Here is a 19321-nt window from a genome sequence, read left to right as displayed (position 1 = left end):
GGCATGGTTCTAAAATCTTGCTGGTGGTCAAAATTACATGAGGAAATTGATAAAAAGACTCAAGGACACTTAGGCTGTTTCCATGTTCTGGCTATTATGAATAAGGCTGCTATGAACATGGTTGAGCAAATTTTCTTGTTGTGTGCTGGAGCATCTTCTGGGTATATTCCAAGGAGTGGAATAGCTGCGTCTTGAGGAAGCCCTATTCCCATTTTTCTGAGATAGCACCAGATAGATTTCCAAAGTGGCTGTACTAGTTTGCATTCCCACCAGCAATGAAGGAGTGTTCCTCTCTCCCCACATCCTCGCTAGCATGTGGTGTCCCTTGAATTTTTGATCTTAGCCATTCTGATGGGTGTAAGATGGAATGTCCCCTGGAGGGGGAGACCTGGTGGCACTCAGAGGAAGGACAGCAGGTTACCAAGAAGAGACTTGATACCCTATGAGCATATACAGGGCGAGGTAATCCCCTTCAGTAACAGTCATAGGGGAGGGGAATAAGGGAAAAATGGGAGAGAGGGAAGAATGGGAGGATACAAGGGATGGGATAACCATTGAGATGTAACAAGAATAAATTAATTTTAAAAAATGACATCTAAAAAAAAAAAAAAAGACTCAAGGAGCTGTGCAGTGGTCCTGGCTGTTCACCATGGATGACACATTTGGAGTGGGTGAGAGTAGGGACCACACTCCACGGTTCCTGCCTTATAACTCTCTCCCTAAACTGAGCTAAAGAAATAAAACTTTATTTCTTCAAGGCAAATCAAAACTATGCTATACTCTTACCCCAACTTTGTGTCTTGGAGCTGGCCATAAGGAAATCATCTGAGGTAGCTTGCTTGCTGTTAGGTTGCTCTCCTTTTTACTGTGACCAAATTCCAACAAGAAGCAACTTCCAGACTGAAGGGTTGCTTTGGCTTATACTCTGAGGCGATAGTCATGGAGGCAGAGGCCTGAGGCAGCTGGTCACACGCAGTCTGCAGTCAGACAGAGATGGGTGTTGGTGCTCAATATTCAGGTCAGGACCTTAGTTTGTCGATGGTTTTCACCCACGTTCAGGGTGGGTCTTCTCATCCCAGTTAACGTAGTCTAGAAACTCCCTCCCTCATAGATGGGATGAAAGATTTGTCTCCTAGATAATTCTAGATCGTGTCCAGTGTCCAGTTGACAAGCACGGTTAAGCATTGAGTTCTGGTCTGAAAGGGTGTCCCACTACAGGCCTGCAAGGAAAGAATGGTGCTCAGAGTAAAGACTGTTATGAATACGCAGGCATTTCTGGGTTTTTCCACAACATCCTTTAATATTAGATCAGATTCATTTTGTCCCACCAATGACCTTCTCTTCGCTTTCATCGTGCATATGCAGTGAAGCATCTATAAAAGCCTGGAGAGCAGGATTCAAAATGCCTCCCTAGACACACAGACAGAGGTCAGCCTAAGGGCCTGAAAGCACCACACCAGATACTGAGCTGTATGTTACTATTTATCTGTGTCCACTTCAACATTCTTTATGAGGAAAGAACAAATATGCTTCTCTGAAAACTCTGAGGAGGGGGGGGGGTTCTATGGAAACCCCTATTTCTGCTGGTCAGTTACAACAACAGGTAAAAACCACCTGGGACTTGAGACTGCCATGGAGTGTGGGGGACTGCGCCCAGAACTTCAGTAACCTGATGCTCTTTGGATGCTGTCAGTACAGAGTCAGAGGACTCCACTGCAGAACTGAGCTCTTGCTTTGTCACCTGCTGGGGACTGTCCTACATTTTTGGATGAACACAGGACTCTGTACTGGTGATTATGGTATGAGAGGTGAGCAGAGGAAAATATCTCATTTTTCCACTGGGTGAGTTGATAACTTTGCAACCAGGCTAACTCTTCCACCCTGCCTGACAAAGGAAACTGGACACCAGTCTTGCTCCCTGTTTATTTCCTTCTTCCCTGTCATTTTGGCCGTAGTGTTTCAATTCTCTCTCATGAGTCTCGAGAGACCTTGTGCTGCACCTGAACAGGAGTATGTGCCAGGAGAAACTTTCCCACATCCATCTGGCTTCTGTGTCATTGCTATGAAACCCAAGGCCTGCAGTTGAGCTCAGCTCTTCATGCTGGTGCGGTAGCTCTTATGGACTGAGCCATCTCTCCAGCTCTCTGATTATTTTTCAGAAGCTATCTTTCTTTCTATAGGTAAGAGGTACACCCATAGCCCAGTACACATCAAAGTCTTCACATTTGAGCCCATCTTCTTCCAACACTCACTCATCAATAGAAAACATCAGAATTTGTTCTTAAATAACTTATTTCTTTTTAATATTGACTTTTGTGAAGTTACAGTTCTTTAAGGCAATCTGAAGAAATAAAAAAAAAAAAAAAAAAAAGTAGATCCCATCCTTTTAAAGACAACTAAATGTGCAAATTTCACATACTTTCTATAATACGTATAAATAATTTCATGGTTTCACATTAAGAATGAAAATATCAATAGATACAAAATATTAGCCTATTTACTTAAAAGAACTAGATGAAAACACTGCATTGTATTTGACATCTTTGGAAAAGAGGGACAAAGACGTATGTCAGGAAAAGATATATGTGAGATATTAAGAGAAAAGGCTGTGTAGATTATACACCACACACATCTTGAGGTGCTGGGTTAGACCCCAGGATATCAGCCTTTACCTCCACAGAAATGCATTTCCTTCCTAACACAAGTCTAAAGCACACAGAGAAGCTGCAAGCCAATGACAGAAACCTCCTCATCCCCATGGCTACTGGCTTTGCTGTCCCAAGGTTAGGGTTCCTATCCAGTACCCCAGGGGTACAGCATTTACATAGTAAGCAAATGTCACGAAAGGCCACATATTTATGTGGCCCCTGCCACACACTGTCACGTTCACTCCATCACTATCTTTTCTTCAAAGAGGTAGGATACTTAGAAGCATCTACAAAAGTTTCTTCTTGTACAGCTGGGGAGTCATAAGAAGCATCAGGTTCTACAGGCTTTATTCAGAAAGCAACCCCTTCTTTCCTAGGGAGGCAACAAGTAGAGAGCAGACAACAGCCCCACCACACCCTGTGGCCAGGAACTTGCCAGGTTCCCAGAATATGGTGGAAAGCAAATTTGTTATTCCAAGAGAATACTGCAGAAGGAAATCTTCATTTAAATAACATTGGAGTTCATAATAAATAAAGTCGAATGGGGGCTCCCTTTAAGAAGGTAGCTTGTTGAAGTCACATATAACAAGCTGTAGACACAAGGGAACCTGACAACAACCAGAAAATCGGTTATTATTATTATTATTATTATTATTATTATTATTATTATTATTATTATTATTTAGTTTTCCCACCCTCCAGGGCACCATTTCAATGTTCAAAAAAAAAATCCCTCATACATAACATAAGGGTATGTTACATATGTACACACTCTGATGCACATTTCAGTTCAAACTAGTCTCTTTGGAACAAAAGACAATGATGACCAATGGTGGCATGCCTTTCCACTAAGATGTCCTGCTATCTAGAAGGTGCAGGCAGTCAAGAGCAGCTTGTTTTGTCTCCTTGTGAACATGTTCCACTTCAGCAGTCTCAAGATCACAGTCTGTGCGCGGTTCTCTCCTGCAGAACCTTGGGAACTGAGTAGGCAGGTAGGGAAGCCCACTGCTCTGCCGACATCCACTTTCCCTGAGCTTCCTCCGGCATCTTGCGGAGGAGGGCCTTGGTGATCTGAGGAGTCAGCTTTGGCTCTCTGAGAAAAGTTTTCAGGGGCTGGCAGTAAGATGGTTCCAGGCTCCAAGCCACCTTCCCATGTGTCTTTTTCCTGTTTCTGAGCAGGTAGGCACAGGAACTGCTACCGGTCCTAGCATGCATTCTGTGTCTGAAGATCTCCCCAGCCTCCTGGTAGATGAGCAGCAACAGCATCAGGCTGAACCTGACATCATGTACTGCCGGTCACGAGGTCTACTCTCAGCCCACCTGGCCATAGTCTTGGTTACTAACCTGATGGCTCACAGCCATGATGAAGGAAGAGCTTATCTTGCCTCCTTTGCTCAAAGACACTTGAAGCCCCTGTCCCAGAGCCCACACCCTTCCTGTGGCACTCTGGGGTCTGGATACAGCACCACTCCGGCTGGCAGTATGAGGACCATTCTTGCTGGGCCAGTCTACTTGCTCGCACTTAGCCGTACATCTGCTTGAACTGGAAGCACTCGTTGCAGTAGCCGTTACACTTGGCATTGCCGAAGTGATCGCAGGCAGGGGCCCGGCAGCGCTGTTTAGGGGGTTCCTCAGGAGTGGGTTCACCCCGGTGGGCTACAGATCCCACTCGCTGGCTCAGGTGCTGGCACTCCATGCAGAGCTCTTCACTTCGACAGGCTAGGATGTTCTTACAGGAAGCCCGGGCACACTTGGGCCTTGAGGCTCCCTGTGTGTTTCGAGGCATGTCTCTGCGCTGGCTTGATCTCTGAATGGGAAGAACAGAGAGAGAAAGGTATAACATCTCTTAGGAGACCAGAGGGGGATTTCAAATAACACTATGGATTCTACAGAAGGCTTGACCTGCCTGAGTGAAAGATGTGTACAACTGAGTACCAAAAGTTCCCCCCAACAATCCCAGCAGAAGCTGAGAACCTGGTCCTGCCCAAAGCAGTTTTGTTTTGTTTTTTCCTGATTTGGCAGTAAATGGAAGCATCTGGGATGTTCAGGAAAAATGATTGTTTGAGAAGTCAGTTTCTCATCCAAATCTAGTATGTTCCGGATCGCCCGTGGCGTCTGAGGTGCTTGCAGAGGTTTGGCACTATGGCTGACTTTATTACCTTTCAGAATAAATTCTAAGTGTACTTAGGCTATGCAGTTTGTCTACTTTAGGAGTCAATGAAATGTGGCTGGTTTTTCCAGGTTCTCTCCCAGCAAACGTTTTAAAAAAATATTTTATTAATTTATTCATATTACATCTAAATTTTTAGCCCATCCCTTGTATCCTCCCATTCCTCCCTCCCTCCCGCTTTCCCCCTACTCCCCTCCCCTATATCTGTGACTGAGGGGGACCTCCTCCCCCTGTATATGCTCATAGGGTATCAAGTCTCTTCTTGGTAGCCTGCTATCCTTCCTCTGAGTGCCAGCAGGCCTTCCCATCAAGGGGACGTGGTAAAAAATGGGGCCCCAGAGTTCATGTGAAAGTCAGTCCCCACTCTCCACTCAACTGTGGAGAATGTCCTGTCCATTGGCTAGATCTGGGTAGGGGTTCGAAGTTTACTTTCTATATTGTCCTTGGCTGGTCCCATAGTTTGAGCAGGACCTCTGAGCCCAGATCCACCTGTCATAATGTTCTTCTTGTAGGTTTCTAGGACCCTCTGGATTTAAAAGGGGCCCTTTGTCATAAGGAGACAGCCTATCTGTCGCAGATGCAGGACCTGACACCAGAGGAGGCAAGCTCCACAAATGTCTTACCAGCTGCTCTTCAGTCCTTTTTGCTTCATGAAACCTCTGGTTCTGAGCTTCGATGAAACACTTCTGACAGTACCCTTCAAACATGGTGCTTCCGAGGGTGCCGCACTCCCTGCCCAGGCACGGGGTGCTGTTCTGGAACCTGGGGGCTGTGGAACTGGCTTTTCCGGAGGCAGTGACAAACTCTACAAAAGAGTGGATGCTATTCAGTATCACATCTAGATTACCATGCCCAGACAGACAGACACAATGCTAGAGAAGAAATGGGGTCTCAGCATAGGTGAGAACAGCCTTAAAAGTGCACTTGGGGCCACAGTCACAGAGAGCATCTTTGGCTTTGAGCATGAATCACCAATCCATAAAAGAACAAAACAGTAGGCATTAAGGCATACACCGTCCACCAGCTCTTTGAATTAGAGCTTTCAATACTACGAATGTTTACCTGGTATCAGTAAATACTTCCTGTCTCTTGCTAGCCCTATTTAGACCATCTCAGCAAAGTTGCTGAAGTCTGAACCATACATGCATGGTTCTCAATAGCCTTATTTAAACCAGTCCATAGTCTGGTGTAGCAGCACATGCGTAAAACCCTAGCATTCAGGGGACAGAGGAAGATAGACTGACAGGACTCTGAGGCCAGCCTGGCTACATAACGAGTTCCGTTTGAGCTTGTATGAATCATTTCTATAGGGTACTTTGATGTAGGGTACATGGTAACTAGGACTGCAGTAATGAGATGGTGTCCACTGCTTCCAGGGACGACAGTGGAACAACAATGACTGTCCCCAACCACAAACCAATGGAAAGGTGAGGTGAGATATAATTGCTCTGACTGCTGAGGCGGGCTACTGTCTCGACATTCAAGGCCCTTTCTAGGCAGTCGCTGCTGCAGTCCATGATTCACTCACCTTTGTTTTCTCTGTATTCAATGAAACACAGTGTGCAAAAGCCCTTGTTTTCTGGAGTCCCAAAGTACATGCAGCCAGGTTTTCTGCACTTGTTTGTGCCCGCTTTGTCTCCCGGAGTTCGTGCTGCCTGGGAAAGGCAGCCAGAGGGGACATCATTTCCAGGTCGGTGGCAAGAGTGTTGGGTGAGACTTTGGATAAGTTGTGAGGGGTCAGACTTGGAGCGTTGGTGACAGGAGGGAGGGACACTGGAAGTGAGGCTGGAGAAGGGCTCTGCTGTAGTCCTTTTGAAACACGCACTGCAGATGCCATTGAATGTCCGAGTGACATCCTGAAGGCAGGCTTGGCACTTACCAGGATCTGCAGTGTGGCTGGCATTCAGCTGCCGGGCATTATGGCAACGTTCACAGAATCCATTATGCTGCGCGTTCAACGTGAAGGGGCACCCAGGGCTCCTGCACTTCATAGCAGTGGTCTCACTGAAGAGGAACAGGCTGGGCGCCGTGGGTGGGGCTGAATGAGGTCCTCCAGCTGTTTCCTCAGGGCTCCAGGCTGAGGCACCAAGTCCCATGCCGGGGAGTCCTTCAGGGCCCAGCTTTGAGTTCAGCTTTGGGAGTTTGCTCTGGTTCTTTTTGTGCCTCTCTGAGCATTCATGGCATAAAGGCTGAGTGTTCACGGACATGAAGAAAGGACAGTTGGGTGTCTCACATTTTATATCCATGAGTGACAGCTGGGGTGTGGAAGGCTCCAAAGGGTTCTGTGCATGTGCCCCTCTCCTGCTCTGCTCCTTGTTTTCCTGCCATTTCTTGTATTCATGCTGAACAAGTTCAAAGTAATCATCTACCAGGTTTATTTCTTTGGGTAAGTTAGCTTCATCCAACCTAAAGAGCAAACAGGAAAATAAGTGGCGACCCCCAAAACAACACAAGACCGTTACGTCACTAGCTCCTAGAACACACTTCCAGAGTGTAGTCCACGGCAATAACGCCACAACCAACACCAAATGCAGGCTGACGACACAACATGCCCAGTACACTTCTGTCACATTCTTGGGTCAAGAAGGCCAATCAAAGGGCACCACCGCTTACTTTGCAGCATTGATCATGTGAGTGGTGCCGTGGTCCCAGCCTTGCACAGGGATTTCCATCACTATCAAGTACTCCTTCAGGAGCTTTTCCTTCATCTCATTTTCAGGATCTGTCAAAAAGTGAACCTTTAAGTCTTCAAATCGTCCCCGGTCTCTGTTAACAAGTGGAACAGCTCGGATTTCTGAGGGGAGTAAAAAAAAAAAAAAAGCAGTGCATAAGTAAAACTTTATCCTACTAAATGGTGTTGCAGACAAGGTCATATAATGATTGAAATTTAAAATGCAAAAGGCATATAAAGAAGAGAAAAGTATCACCCAGTCACACTTAAGCCCAAGCAAGAAAATGAACTGTGGTAAACTCTAGCATGAAAGACTTTGTTTCCAGGGAGCTTAAAGAATACTAAGGGATCTAGCACTAGCAGAATGTTTTTAATCAGGGATTTCATTTGTAATTTTTGTATATTTATTGTAGCCAAAAGGCTGAGAAGTGATTTTAGTTTTTGCTTAGAATACAAAGATTCTGTTATTTTTTTTTCTTTTTCTTTCTCTCTCTCTTTTTGTTTGCTTGCTTGCTTGCTTTTTGTTTTTTTGAGACAGGGTTTCTCTGTGTAGTCCTGGCTGTTCTGGACTTGCTTTGTAGACCAGGATGGCTTCGAACTCATAGAGATCCACTTGTGTCTGCCTCCCTGAGTGCTGGGATTACTGGCGTGCGCCACCACACATGGCCTGTATTTTCTTTTGTGCACACAAATATAAATGTGCTTTGATTGTAGCTGAGCTTCACTGCCCTCTCATCCTTCTCTTCCTGCTGTGCCTCCTCTTTCAAAATCACCTGTCTTCTACTCTCATGTCCTTAACCCTGCACCCCTCAAAAAGTTTCTAGATTCCATACATGAGACAAAACGTGTTGTTTTTCTAAGTCTGTTTTAATATGATTATCTCCTGCTCCATCTTTTTATTTTCTGTGAATGACACATTTTTCTTTTTCCTCATGGCTGAATAAAACTCCATTGTATATACATATCACTGTTTCTTCATCCATCCACCTGTTGATGGTCACCTAAGCTTATTCTGTCACCATGAAAGGGAGACAGCAGATCTGCACTGCTTAAGTTTTCATGCCTCCCAGTCTGACCTGAGTCAGTGCCGAGCTAAGCATGTCATTTAACCCTTCTGAGTCCATGGCCTCATCAATAAAATAAGACAGCTCATGCCAGTACCTCACAGGGATGCCATGAGAACGAAAGGAAAGAATGTTGCCTAGAGCGCTTAGCATGATGATTATTATGCATTATAACCCGACAAACATGATGCTGAGACCTCATTTCGTCATGTAGTAATAATAATATGGGTGGAAGTGTGCGTACATGACTGTCTAGCCTATGCTTACCATGCTGGAAGTACTCCCTAAGTCACACTCAAAAAGACAGGGGAATAGTATGTTTATTGTCTTGCATAACTGTGCCAACGTGTATGACTCTAATCTGAAAATCTCAAATCTACAAAGCTGACTGGACTTGGGAGCATTTAGATTTCTGATTAGGGATTCTGAAATGTAAGGTCTATATAAACATCCAGGAACATGTAAGACTCTGAAATCTGAAATGATGTTAGTTCCAATCATTTCCCATAAGGGATATGATCCTCCACAATTAAGCAGACGACAAAGTGACAAACTTCAGTGAGACAATTTCAACTGGAAACAAAAGAGCAAGGCCTGGAACGCCAAGATCCCACAGGGTTATGAGTATAAACTGATGTTTTCTTACCAGGTCCACTGTCCTTCAGAGTCACCAAGGGTACGAAGTGCTGGCTGTCATAACCAAGGACGATGGGGTATCTGTAACATTCCTGGGCAGGCCAGTGGAGAGGCAGGTAAATTCCACCCATTTTCAAAGGAGCAAAATTGGATCCTGATTCCAAACTTCTTAACATTTTATCTATTAAAAGGGAAAGCGAAAACAAGAACCCTAGTGACTCTTGTGAAGTTTCCTCTGCTGTTAGGTGAGGGCTGCACGGGAGCGCTGGCTTATCCCCAGAGCTATCACAAGCCTGGGAATCACCAAGAAACCCTCCGAGGCACCTCACCTGAGATGACAATGATGGGTCTTCTGAGGATGTTGCTGAGAACAAAGATGTGGATTTCTTCCAGGGAATTATACTGAAGGCCACTTCGGGCTGCAGGTGTGTCTGCTGATGCCATTTTGACCAAGGTGTCCCACTCCTCATTCCAATTCTGAGGGGAGAGAACACGAGACCGGTAAGAGAACGGATAAACGAGTCACTCAGAGGTCACTCTGCAACCGTCCGCGTAAGAAACTCCACTCGTTCTTCTCCCTCACTGCAACGGTCAGTCAAATGTTTGTCCTCTTCCTAGTCTTGATTTTCTTTTCTTTACAGTTTTCTACTGCAGGGCAAACTCAAAGCTGACGGGAGCTACAGGCAGCATTTGCTTTCAGAAAATCTCCTGGGGGGGTGGGTAGGGGTGGGCTTGGGTGCAAAGCATAGCTTGGTTGGGAGAGTGCTTGCCTAATGTGCATGGAGTCTTGGGGTTGATTCCTAGAACCACATAAAAGCACACGGTGTGTGCCTGCAATCCTAGCACTGTGGAGGTGGGGGCAGAAAGATCATCTTCAGCCACACAGCAGAGTCATAGTCGGCTACATGGCAGGTTCAAGGCCAGCCTGAGCTACATGATACCTAGCTCTAAAGCAAGCAAACCAAAACCCCCTCATGACACTTAAGCTCTTTTTCCATTGTTTCAGAACCATTCCCAGCTCTTCCCTGGACTGGCTGCCTCTCCGGAGCCAGGAAAGTCAGGGATGTGCTCAAGAAAAGGCTGGAAGACCTGCCAAGACAAAGAAGTGCACACCCAGGAATCTGCTGCTCCACCATCAGAGAGCAGTGAGTGGCTAAAGCCTGGGTTAACCCCGCAGAAGGTTCTTGGTGTATTTTTTTCCTTGTGTGTGCACTGCTTAGCTCAACTCATATGACTAGTAAAGTCATATGTTCCTCAGAGCACAGGGACTGGCCCTGAGTACCCTTTGTCCACCGTTGGGCTGTCGCACAGGAGCAAAACGTACCCGAGTGTCGTAGCAAAGTCCCGTTTCCACAAATTCCTGAGATTTCAGAGACTCCAGCTGCCAGCGGAATTTAAAGTTCCGTGTGTCTGTCTCCTTAAGGGTGCTGCAGAGGGCCTTCCTCAGGACTAAGTCAGTATCCTGAACACCCCACATGTACTGACAAGCTGCATGCATGAGGCAATTTCCATCACCTGAGAACAGAAGGGAGCTGTGAGGAGCGACGTTAAGCAGCCCAGAGTGAATGTCCTTTGAAGGTTTTCAGGGTAAATTAAGCCCACTGCTGGGGACTGTGTGGTTGATTCTTAATCAAGGGCCAGCTGATAATATTCCATAAAAAAATCTGTTTTTGTTCCTCTGTTTAATGCACGGTACAAAGAGAGGAGGGGCCAAAGGACCTCCAGTGTTGAGTGGCCCTGCCCCTAACTTGAACTGGTCTAAAGGCTTTAGGAACATTTCTGAAAGTCTCTTCTACTTTGTAGGATGAGGGCACCAGTTTATGGACTCCGCAGTCCTTTCTTCCTAGTCGTCTTTAGCTTGATGGCTAAGGCCCTGTACTGCTATTTTCTAGTTCTAAGGAAGGTTTTACATCCAGGGCAACATACACACCAGGAAGCTACTGTGGCTCGGCCTACTAGATAGGGCTGGTCTGGCTATGACTCAGTGGTAAATGACTTAGCCATTCCACGTTAGCTTTGGGGACCTGGGAGTTTCCTTCCCTGGCTCATAAAGTAGGATTGTCAGTACCAAATAGCCTGCAGCTTGCTGCAGGCCCTGCCCCAGCCTCCAGTGGATTTTGAGAGCCTGCTTGTAAGCAATTGTAAAGCCCTTGTTAAAAAAAATATTAAAAAGCAGGCAGGCATGATTGTGCATGCTTGTAATTGTAGCATTTGGGAGGCAGAAGCAGGAGGATCAGAAGAAGTTCAAGGTCATCCTTAGCTACAGAGTGAACTGACTTGGACTACATGAGAAACTGTCTCAATCAGGTAGTCAGTCAATCAATAAGCAATTACAAAATAAAAGTTAAAAAGATGCTGACATTTAAAATAATTCAGTGTTTGAGGCTAGCATTTTGAGAAAAAGACAAATCTAAATTTCTTCCACTAATTTGTGACTTTTCCAGGATAAAAGTCATAATTCTCAACTGTCTTCTTTCAGTGTGTACTTTTATTTTTTCAGTTCTTGACAATGAACCCAGGGCCTCGGGAATGCTAGACAAGAGGTCTACTAGTGAGCTACATCCAGTCCCAGACTGCATTCCTTTTCATGCCCCAAACAGTAAACATTTGGGGGCATTGTTTAATATAAAACTAGTAAATTCTTTATCTTCCTTCGGAAAGTATTACATATTTTTAATTTTTAAAAAGCTATTAAGTGCATGTGGTTTTTTTTTTTTTTTTTTTTTTTTTTACATTATTCTGTTACTAAAGCAATGAAGGTTTTTGAAATTCCATCAAATTCTAATAACAGTGAAACTGTAAACAACTGTCAAATACATATCCAGGGCCAGTATGCCCTCAGTGTGCATGCTTTGAACAACTTGCTGAACTAATGAACAGAAAAGATCACTAGAGCCTAGTGTCTAGGCCGAGGTGTGGCAAGGAGTACATTCTGTTGAAATTTCCCCTTTGCAAAATCTAGAGCAAAGATAAGGCTTTTTTTTTTCTTCTTCTTCTTCTTGGGCTTACTTTCAGTTCTTTATTGAGATGCACCAGTACAAAATTCCCTAAGTAACATGTGGAATTCCCCAGTGCGAAGATATTTGACTAGCAATTGAGCAACAGTTGTTGTACGTTTTGTTCTGGTGTGTAGACATTTAAACTGTGAACTGCACCCTGGACTTTCCAAGTGGGTGTGGTCAGGCTGAGCTGGAACAGGGCTACTCACTATACAAGTGAAATTGCCGCGGCCAATAGACGATGGAATTTTCATGAAGTTTCAACTTTATGCCACCTACTCCCTTCCTCATTCGCCACAGTCTCATATCCTCAAATGCAGACTTGTGAATCACCCCCTCCCCAAACAGACCTGCCTTTGAAGAAAACCTCCTGAAGGGGAAAGAAAAGATGCTATAATAATCACCTCCTCCCCTTAAAAATCTTTTCTTTCTTCTTCATAATTTTAAAGAACTTTTCTTCAAAGCAGGAAAATTAGGATTCAGGGGCCCCAAATCTGTATTCCCCCCACAACCTGTTACTAAAATACCTTTGCTTTTGTACTTTTATTTGTGATGTGAATCCTTACTGATTTAAGTAGCAAAGAAACTGTTTAGCATTTACATTGATTTTTTTTTCCCTACAGGAAACTAGCTATTTCCTCTGTTAAGGAAATACTATATAACATCTACTAATTCTGTGAGTGGCAAATAAATTAAGGCTTTTCTTTTCTCTACCCCATTTCTAATTCTCTCAACCCCATCTCTCTTTTTGTAACAAAATGGGACATGGTAAAAACCACAAACTGTCAGGTATATAAGCCCCTTGATGACAAGTTAACATAATTATCTACTTCTAGGCATCACTTGACTTAATGCCAAGAACAACGTAGATAATCACTGTCTCCCGTTTTCTTTCTACTCTGTTTCTAAGAGTCTAAGCTTCATAAATATAGGGAAGGCGCAGAGGTGATGTATAAGAGTCTCCGGAATCAAAACAAACAAAACCCAACATCAACCTATCACGGAGTTACTCAAGTCAAGAACAGCCAAAGTTAATGTACCAATTAAGTTATTAAGTTAACGTTCCTAGCACCATCACTGCCAACAAGGATTTTCTACTCTTGGATGTATTATTTGGTCCCAGAGAATGTAGTCACTGATACAAGAAAATGAGAGTGTGCTTGTACCTACACTGTAAGTGTTTAATGATCTCGTACACTCCATTCTTATTATAGTAATAAGTGTTCTCATCCTAAAGGCAGAATTCTGTAGCTGCATGAAACATCATCATTGGATGTCTCTGCCAATCCTCTTATTCAAAGGACATGATTTTAAAAACTTGAAACAGAAAATCTGTATAAAAAGGCAGAAACCTGGCTATTTGGTAAATAGGTGTAGATCCTCCTTGGTGACAACGTAAATATCTGCTTCTATACACGTCACTTGATTTGATGCCAAGAACAGTACAGAAAAGCTGTGCCTCTCATTTGCTCAGGCAACAGAACCGAGGTAGGGGAAGCAGAGACAAAGCATCCCCAGGCCTTAACATCACTTGCTTGTTAATCTAGGAAATGCCATCAACTCAGGAAACGCAAGAACATCGCAGTATTTTTCTAACAACAGTGGCAAAGGACTGCGATTTCGGTGCTCAGCACTCTACTTTCCTTCTGAACTTAAAAACCTCTTAAGTCCTTTCCATTCTGGCCAGTGAAGGGCACTTTATAGATGACTCGACCAATGTAAGCATTAGGAAGATTAATCCCCCAACTGGGTCATGAGGTTTAGAAATGCATCCCATAGCCTTCATGCCCTCTGTATCCTAACACACATACACACACACACACACTTAGAAAACACCTTAAATAAAAACATTCACCAACTGGCTGCAGTGATGCACACCTGCCGTCCCAACACTTGGAAGACGGAAGCAGAGAGACCACACGTTTGAACTCAGCATGGGCTACACAGTGATATCCTGCCCCAAATCCTACAGCAGACTCATCAAGCACAATTACTATTGTCACTTGTCCCTTACAGAGTTTCTATAGGTGTCTATTTAATGCCATTAAAAAGCATCACCAGAAGCAGTCTCCCAGGTTACTAGAAGGATGCTGGGGGAAGAGAGGAAGACTTACCGTTGGTTTTCAGAGCCACAAGCTTCCTGACTTCACGACACCAATTGAGCTTCTTCTGGCTTTCCAAGGAAGCCTGGATGCTTCTGTCAATAAGTGCCTTGTGGATGGTCTCCCGAAACTGTGGGCAAAACTGACAGGTTCTGAACATCTCTAGCGTGTATCTGTGCATGGATTTAAAATGATGAATGATCCCATTGGTGGGTTTGAAAATGTCTTCTGGAGTTCTCTCTCGTATCTTCACAGCTTTCCGCATGTTGCTCAAATACAAAGCCTGAGGAAGGAGTTGTTCAGCCATGGTCCTCGACAAGGCCTGAAGAGGAAGGGGAGAAGCCCATTCCGTTAGCCTGCCTTTGACACTGCTCCCATATACCTGTCTGCAGGAAACCCCAGTGTTTGATCTTGTCATTACTCTAATCTATAGGCAAAAGATCTTAGTCAACTTCTACTCCCAGGATACTAGCTGGCCCTGAAGATTAACTCACACTGGACTGTTTTAAGTTACATCACTTTTAAAGATTAGTGTAAGCAAGAGAAGGAAGGAGGAGCGTGGGTACTGAGGGGGAGGGGAATAACCCATGCTTTCAGTAACATTTGTCCGGGAGCCAAGACTGTCTGTCTCTTGGCGGCGACAGGTACGACTCCACAGAGCCAACCTCAGATCCCTCTGATGTCATTCATCAGAGTCCCAAGTCTAGCCCGTCATTGAAGACCACCACCATTCAATCCTGCTCTTGACCCAAGTCTGGATTCAGGTCATTCAAACATCCCCTTCTTGATGCTGCAAAGGCAGCAAATATTTTATGGAAATCCCATGTGGCATCTAGCTGCTGCCTGGTATTTCCTCTTTCATATGAATACTGGCCCCAAAGAAAAGTATAGATACTTGGTTCAGAGAGTTTATGGTATTTATAAAGAGTCAACGCCAAGTTGCTTTTATAATCAGCAACAAAATAAAGCTTGTTTCTGACAAGATGCTTTGCAATCTTAAAAGTAAATAAATGTCAGCTTTACTTCAGAACCTTGCCGCTGAACCTCACAACATGAGACAAACGAGCAGCGTAATAATAATGCACACTGTCCCACCCAGAAAAAACAAACAAACAAACAAAAAAACACAGAGAGCTCTGTGACTTCAACTCAACTAGACCAACTATTACTGCTGCCCTTCCAGGTACCAATATTTAGAGACACCTCTTCACCCTAAAAGACGTGGAGGAAATGAAATGTGGATGCAAATACGAAAGATATCTGGCTAGGGTACCTAACTCAGGACAAAGGACCACCCAAGCCAACTGTGTAAGGATGCTGCACTGATGCATAGGGGACATCCTTCCAATGTGGAGCAATGCTGCGCCAGTTCTGCTTCACTCTCTCCATGGACCCTTAATGGGGCACTTGGCCACACATCCTGATTTCCTAGAAGACAGCAGTGACTTAGAGCACCTAGTAAGTTTCACAGCGAAGCTAACATCATCCAGGCACTATGCTATCCTCCAAGGCAAACTCACCAGATAAAGAGGAGGGATTCAAGAGGGAGAAGAGATCTAGAGATTAAGAAGCCACTCCCCCATGCCCCCACTGCCCCCTCCCTGTTGTGTCTGGGCTCTCCTAAGCCTGATACAACAGTCTAAGTTCTTGGGCCCTGCTTGATACTGGGATTTTGCAGTGGAATCCTAAATGCTATCTATGGCCTAGAAGTCATTCTCTGATGCCAGCTCTTCCTTGCCATTGGAATTGGGTAGAAACAGACAGAATGAGACGAAACTACCATACATACATCTCCTTGGCAATAGCAGTGTAGCAACAGTCTGTTTCACAATGTCATTACTCTATCCATCCGTCTGTCCATCTGTCCGTGTGTCCACCCACCCATCTATCCATCCATGAGGCCATGCAACCAACAATGCCAGACCACTTATTTAAGGCCAGATCCTTGAGCTTGATATATAGCTAAAAATGACTTCATTCCCAGCCTTGCTATCACATACACACTAGGTCTGCAGCTAAGGCAATGAAGGTAAGACCCATCTAAGGTCCGGCAGACACAAAGGCTTAGCTTTGCCTACAAGCCAAGTCTTCTTACTTCCTATGCCCGTTCCTTGCTAGTCTCCCAGAGGCACAGCACTTGCAGCTCTCAGTAACAGACGGGAAGGCAGGGTGTTTTAGACCTATGAGTTACCTCTTGTTCTGTTTTTAAGACTATTATTCTATTTTGCTCTTCTGGACCTAAAGACCTTGTAGTGTAGATATAAAGGTGGTGTGAACTCCTAACCCATATACAAGATATGCAAATGTCAATACCCACTAGCCCACTGTGATCCCACTCAGACTCCCCCTTGCACTACCTGCAAAAGTGCCTATTTAAAACAAATCTAAACTACTGCCCAAGTTTCCAGTTCTTGGACTTCCCCACATTTAGAGAATAAATTTTCCTGGCATATTATTGTAATGTCTTATGGGTAAAAAAAAAAAAAAAAAAAAGACAGCATTACCTTTAACTTTTAAAAATATACCTGTTACCTCACTGTCTTACAGATAAATTCCCCAAATTTTGTCACAGGATCAATAAGATTCTACAGAACTTACTCATCAAAGTCTTTCCCCCAGTTTTATTTTTCCACTCTGAACAGATTTTTTTTTTTTTTGTCTGTGATGTGGAAACTTATGCATTATTTATCAATAGATACCTTGGCAATTGTTGGGAAGTACCCCTCTATAAAACCATACAAAGATCCAAGAAGCATCTCAGACAAGTGAGAATGGAGACTTGATTGGCTGCTCAATAATCTAGGACACTGGTGTACAGAAGACTAACAATGATCAATTCCATCAGTGCCCCCAGACACTTGACCAGACTAGCTTTCCGAAGAAAAGATCAGAAACCAGGAGAACTCAAAACAAAGCACTCTCCAAAAAGAGCTCTTAATACCTCAGCTTTCCTGAGAGGCCAGGTGGCAGGATGTGGGACGACCCGGACTGACAACCCACAGTCTGAGTGTGAGGTCGGGGGTACAGCAGGGAGTCTCACATGCCACCTACAGTGGAGCCCTCAACAAGCAGGCTAGAAACCCGTTTCTGCATGCACACTCTTCTTACACTGCTGCAACTAGGGACCGAAATCTCACAACACGCTCCCTTCTTTCTTCCTCGGAAACTCTCCTCCCACAGTTAGATCACTGTGTCTGTGGAAGCTGTCCCCCGAAAGGTTCGCTGACTGAAGCCACTAAGTCGGACGTGGTGGCCTCTGAGAGACCCATCCCCTCCCTGTTGGGCCGGTTTTGCACAAGATGGGATGAAACTCCAGCGCGATTCTGCAAGGTCTACGTGCCCATGAGCATGCTGCTCTTGATTTCCAAATTGGGGGTGGAAAGGAGCGGGGAAAGGAAAAAGAAGCAAATCAGCCGTGGCCACACGACCTAAGTACCCGAAGGGTGCTGCAGCTCAAGTCACCCTGCAGGAAGGATCGGAAAGGAATAACTTAACTAGTCGGCTGCAGGGAAACCTAGGGCTGTCATCTAAAACCCTGGCGCCGGGTTCTCAGCTCCGGCTAGCTACCCTGCAAAACCGGTCCCGCGCTGAGCTGCCCGTGCACCCCCAGCCGCAGCGCCGCTCACCTCGCTGGGCGCGCGGGGCCCTCGCAGAGCCCAAGCGGCCCGGCCTTCAGTCACTGCAGCCGGAGGTCGCCGTCCGGGTCGGGGTGGGGGTCGGGCCGAGGCGGAGCCCCATGGACGCCCGGTCGGGCTGTCTGTCTGTCTGGCTGCCTGACTGGGGGTGTGCACCTCTCTCCGCCCTGCTTCGCCGCTGGGCCAAGACTGCAGACTGGGCAGTTCCCTTTTTTTGCCTTTGAATTGTATGCGTCGCCAGTCACAGGGGATTTCCGAGGGAAATTCCAGTCACGTGACCCCGCGTGGAGCGCTGCCGACCGGCAGGGGGCGCTCAAAGCCGTCCAGCCCCCACCCGGAGAAACTCCTATGTCCCGCCCCGGGGTGTCCCCGCGTGAGTCACCTGGGCATTTCGGAAGCTAGCTTCCACGTCATATCCATGTGGAAATCGCTGTGATGGGAACTGGAAATGCAATAGGTTCTTTCTTCTTTTTTTTTTTAATAGCCTCTTTTCTGAAGAAAGTCAGCTGTGAAAAGGAAGGGGAATTAGAAAGAAAGAAAACCCTAAAAACCACCCGGACGCACGGGACCTCAGGTCTGAAGCCGGCTTTGAAGTCTGGGCTGTGCATGTGATGACCGCTTAAGAAAGAGCCCTTGGCAGGGTCCCGCGGGTTCCTGTGTCCTCTGTCAGCATCAGACTGAGTGCAAAGCAGAGAAACCTCAGACCCCACAGTTCTGCAGCTTTTGAGTTACAGGGTCAATTTCAGAGGGAACTAGATTGACCCCCACCCTCCACCACTCCATTTCTCCTTTATTTACGTGCTCCCAGGGAGCATTTGCCTTTAGAAATCTCTTCAAGTTTATTGCTGCCTTTTCTCATCTGTCTGCAGTTTTCTTAGCTGTTGTTTGGCTGCCCTGATAATTAGTTCACCCCCCAAAGCCAACAGCCACATAGCCCTATTTCTCCTATGGCAGCAGCTTCACTGGGCAGAGGAGTTTGAGCTCTGCAGAGAGGCTGAAATGCTTTTGGGTCTGGGTCTGCCTTGCTCCAAAGCCCACACAGGAGTCTTGATCACGTGACTATCCGAAGCCTCGGAATCCTTTTGACAAATACAGCCACAGAGCCATAGTAGATGCAGGCTCACCCTCAGGAAACCTCCCAGACACATTTAGATGATAAAAGATGCCAATAGAAAAGGGCGCTATGCATAGAATATTAATCCTCAGACCACTCTCCTAGGCCTGCCTCTGTAAACAGAACTAGGCAGCGACTCTCTGTCATCTCAGATGGCCCAGCATTTTTCGCGCGCCCATTCTGGCTCCTGTTTGGCTCCTGCCAAGCTCTAACCTGTCACTTGCATTGTCCCCACAAAGCTGCTTCACCATCTTGTCTGCCAGGATTTGTAATTGGGCTGGT

At 45.5% G+C, this 19321-nt stretch overlaps 1 protein-coding gene across 2 annotated transcripts; it reads right to left on the bottom strand.

Annotated features, from left to right (window-relative positions):
* Positions 1–3320: 3320 nt before the first annotated feature.
* Tnfaip3 (TNF alpha induced protein 3) lies at positions 3321–18188 on the bottom strand. 2 transcript variants are annotated; one of them, XM_051164110.1, is made up of 9 exons: positions 17917–18188; positions 14303–14612; positions 10514–10704; positions 9519–9666; positions 9200–9370; positions 7432–7612; positions 6347–7224; positions 5442–5623; positions 3321–4455 (listed from the first exon to the last, which is right to left on the bottom strand). In XM_051164110.1, exons 2-9 carry the CDS (start codon positions 14595–14597, stop codon positions 4171–4173), a joined length of 2331 nt encoding a protein of 776 aa, XP_051020067.1. In that variant the 5' UTR covers positions 14598–14612; positions 17917–18188; the 3' UTR covers positions 3321–4170. The 2 variants fall into 2 exon arrangements, with proteins under 2 accessions (XP_051020067.1, XP_051020066.1); XM_051164109.1 differs by lacking the exon at positions 17917–18188 and having other exon boundaries at positions 14303–15161.
* Positions 18189–19321: the final 1133 nt, after the last annotated feature.

The sequence above is a fragment of the Acomys russatus genome, chromosome 21 (assembly GCF_903995435.1).
Source record: "Acomys russatus chromosome 21, mAcoRus1.1, whole genome shotgun sequence".
In the NCBI taxonomy this organism is placed as follows: Eukaryota; Metazoa; Chordata; class Mammalia; order Rodentia; family Muridae; genus Acomys; species Acomys russatus.
Note: the sequence above shows the minus strand (reverse complement) of the source record. Positions and strands in the feature narration are given on the sequence as shown.

Excerpts from the sequence above, each read along its gene's own strand:
- Tnfaip3 (XM_051164109.1), bottom strand. The coding sequence starts at position 14,708 with ATGACAAGATCAAACACTGGGGTTTCCTGCAGACAGGTATATGGGAGC. Across the intron at positions 10,705-14,302 it reads TGTGGCTCTGAAAACCAACG|GTGATGGAAATTGCCTCATG; the intron begins GTAAGTCTTCCT and ends TTCTGTTCTCAG. Across the intron at positions 5,624-6,346 it reads TGAATACAGAGAAAACAAAG|AGTTTGTCACTGCCTCCGGA; the intron begins GTGAGTGAATCA and ends ACTCTTTTGTAG.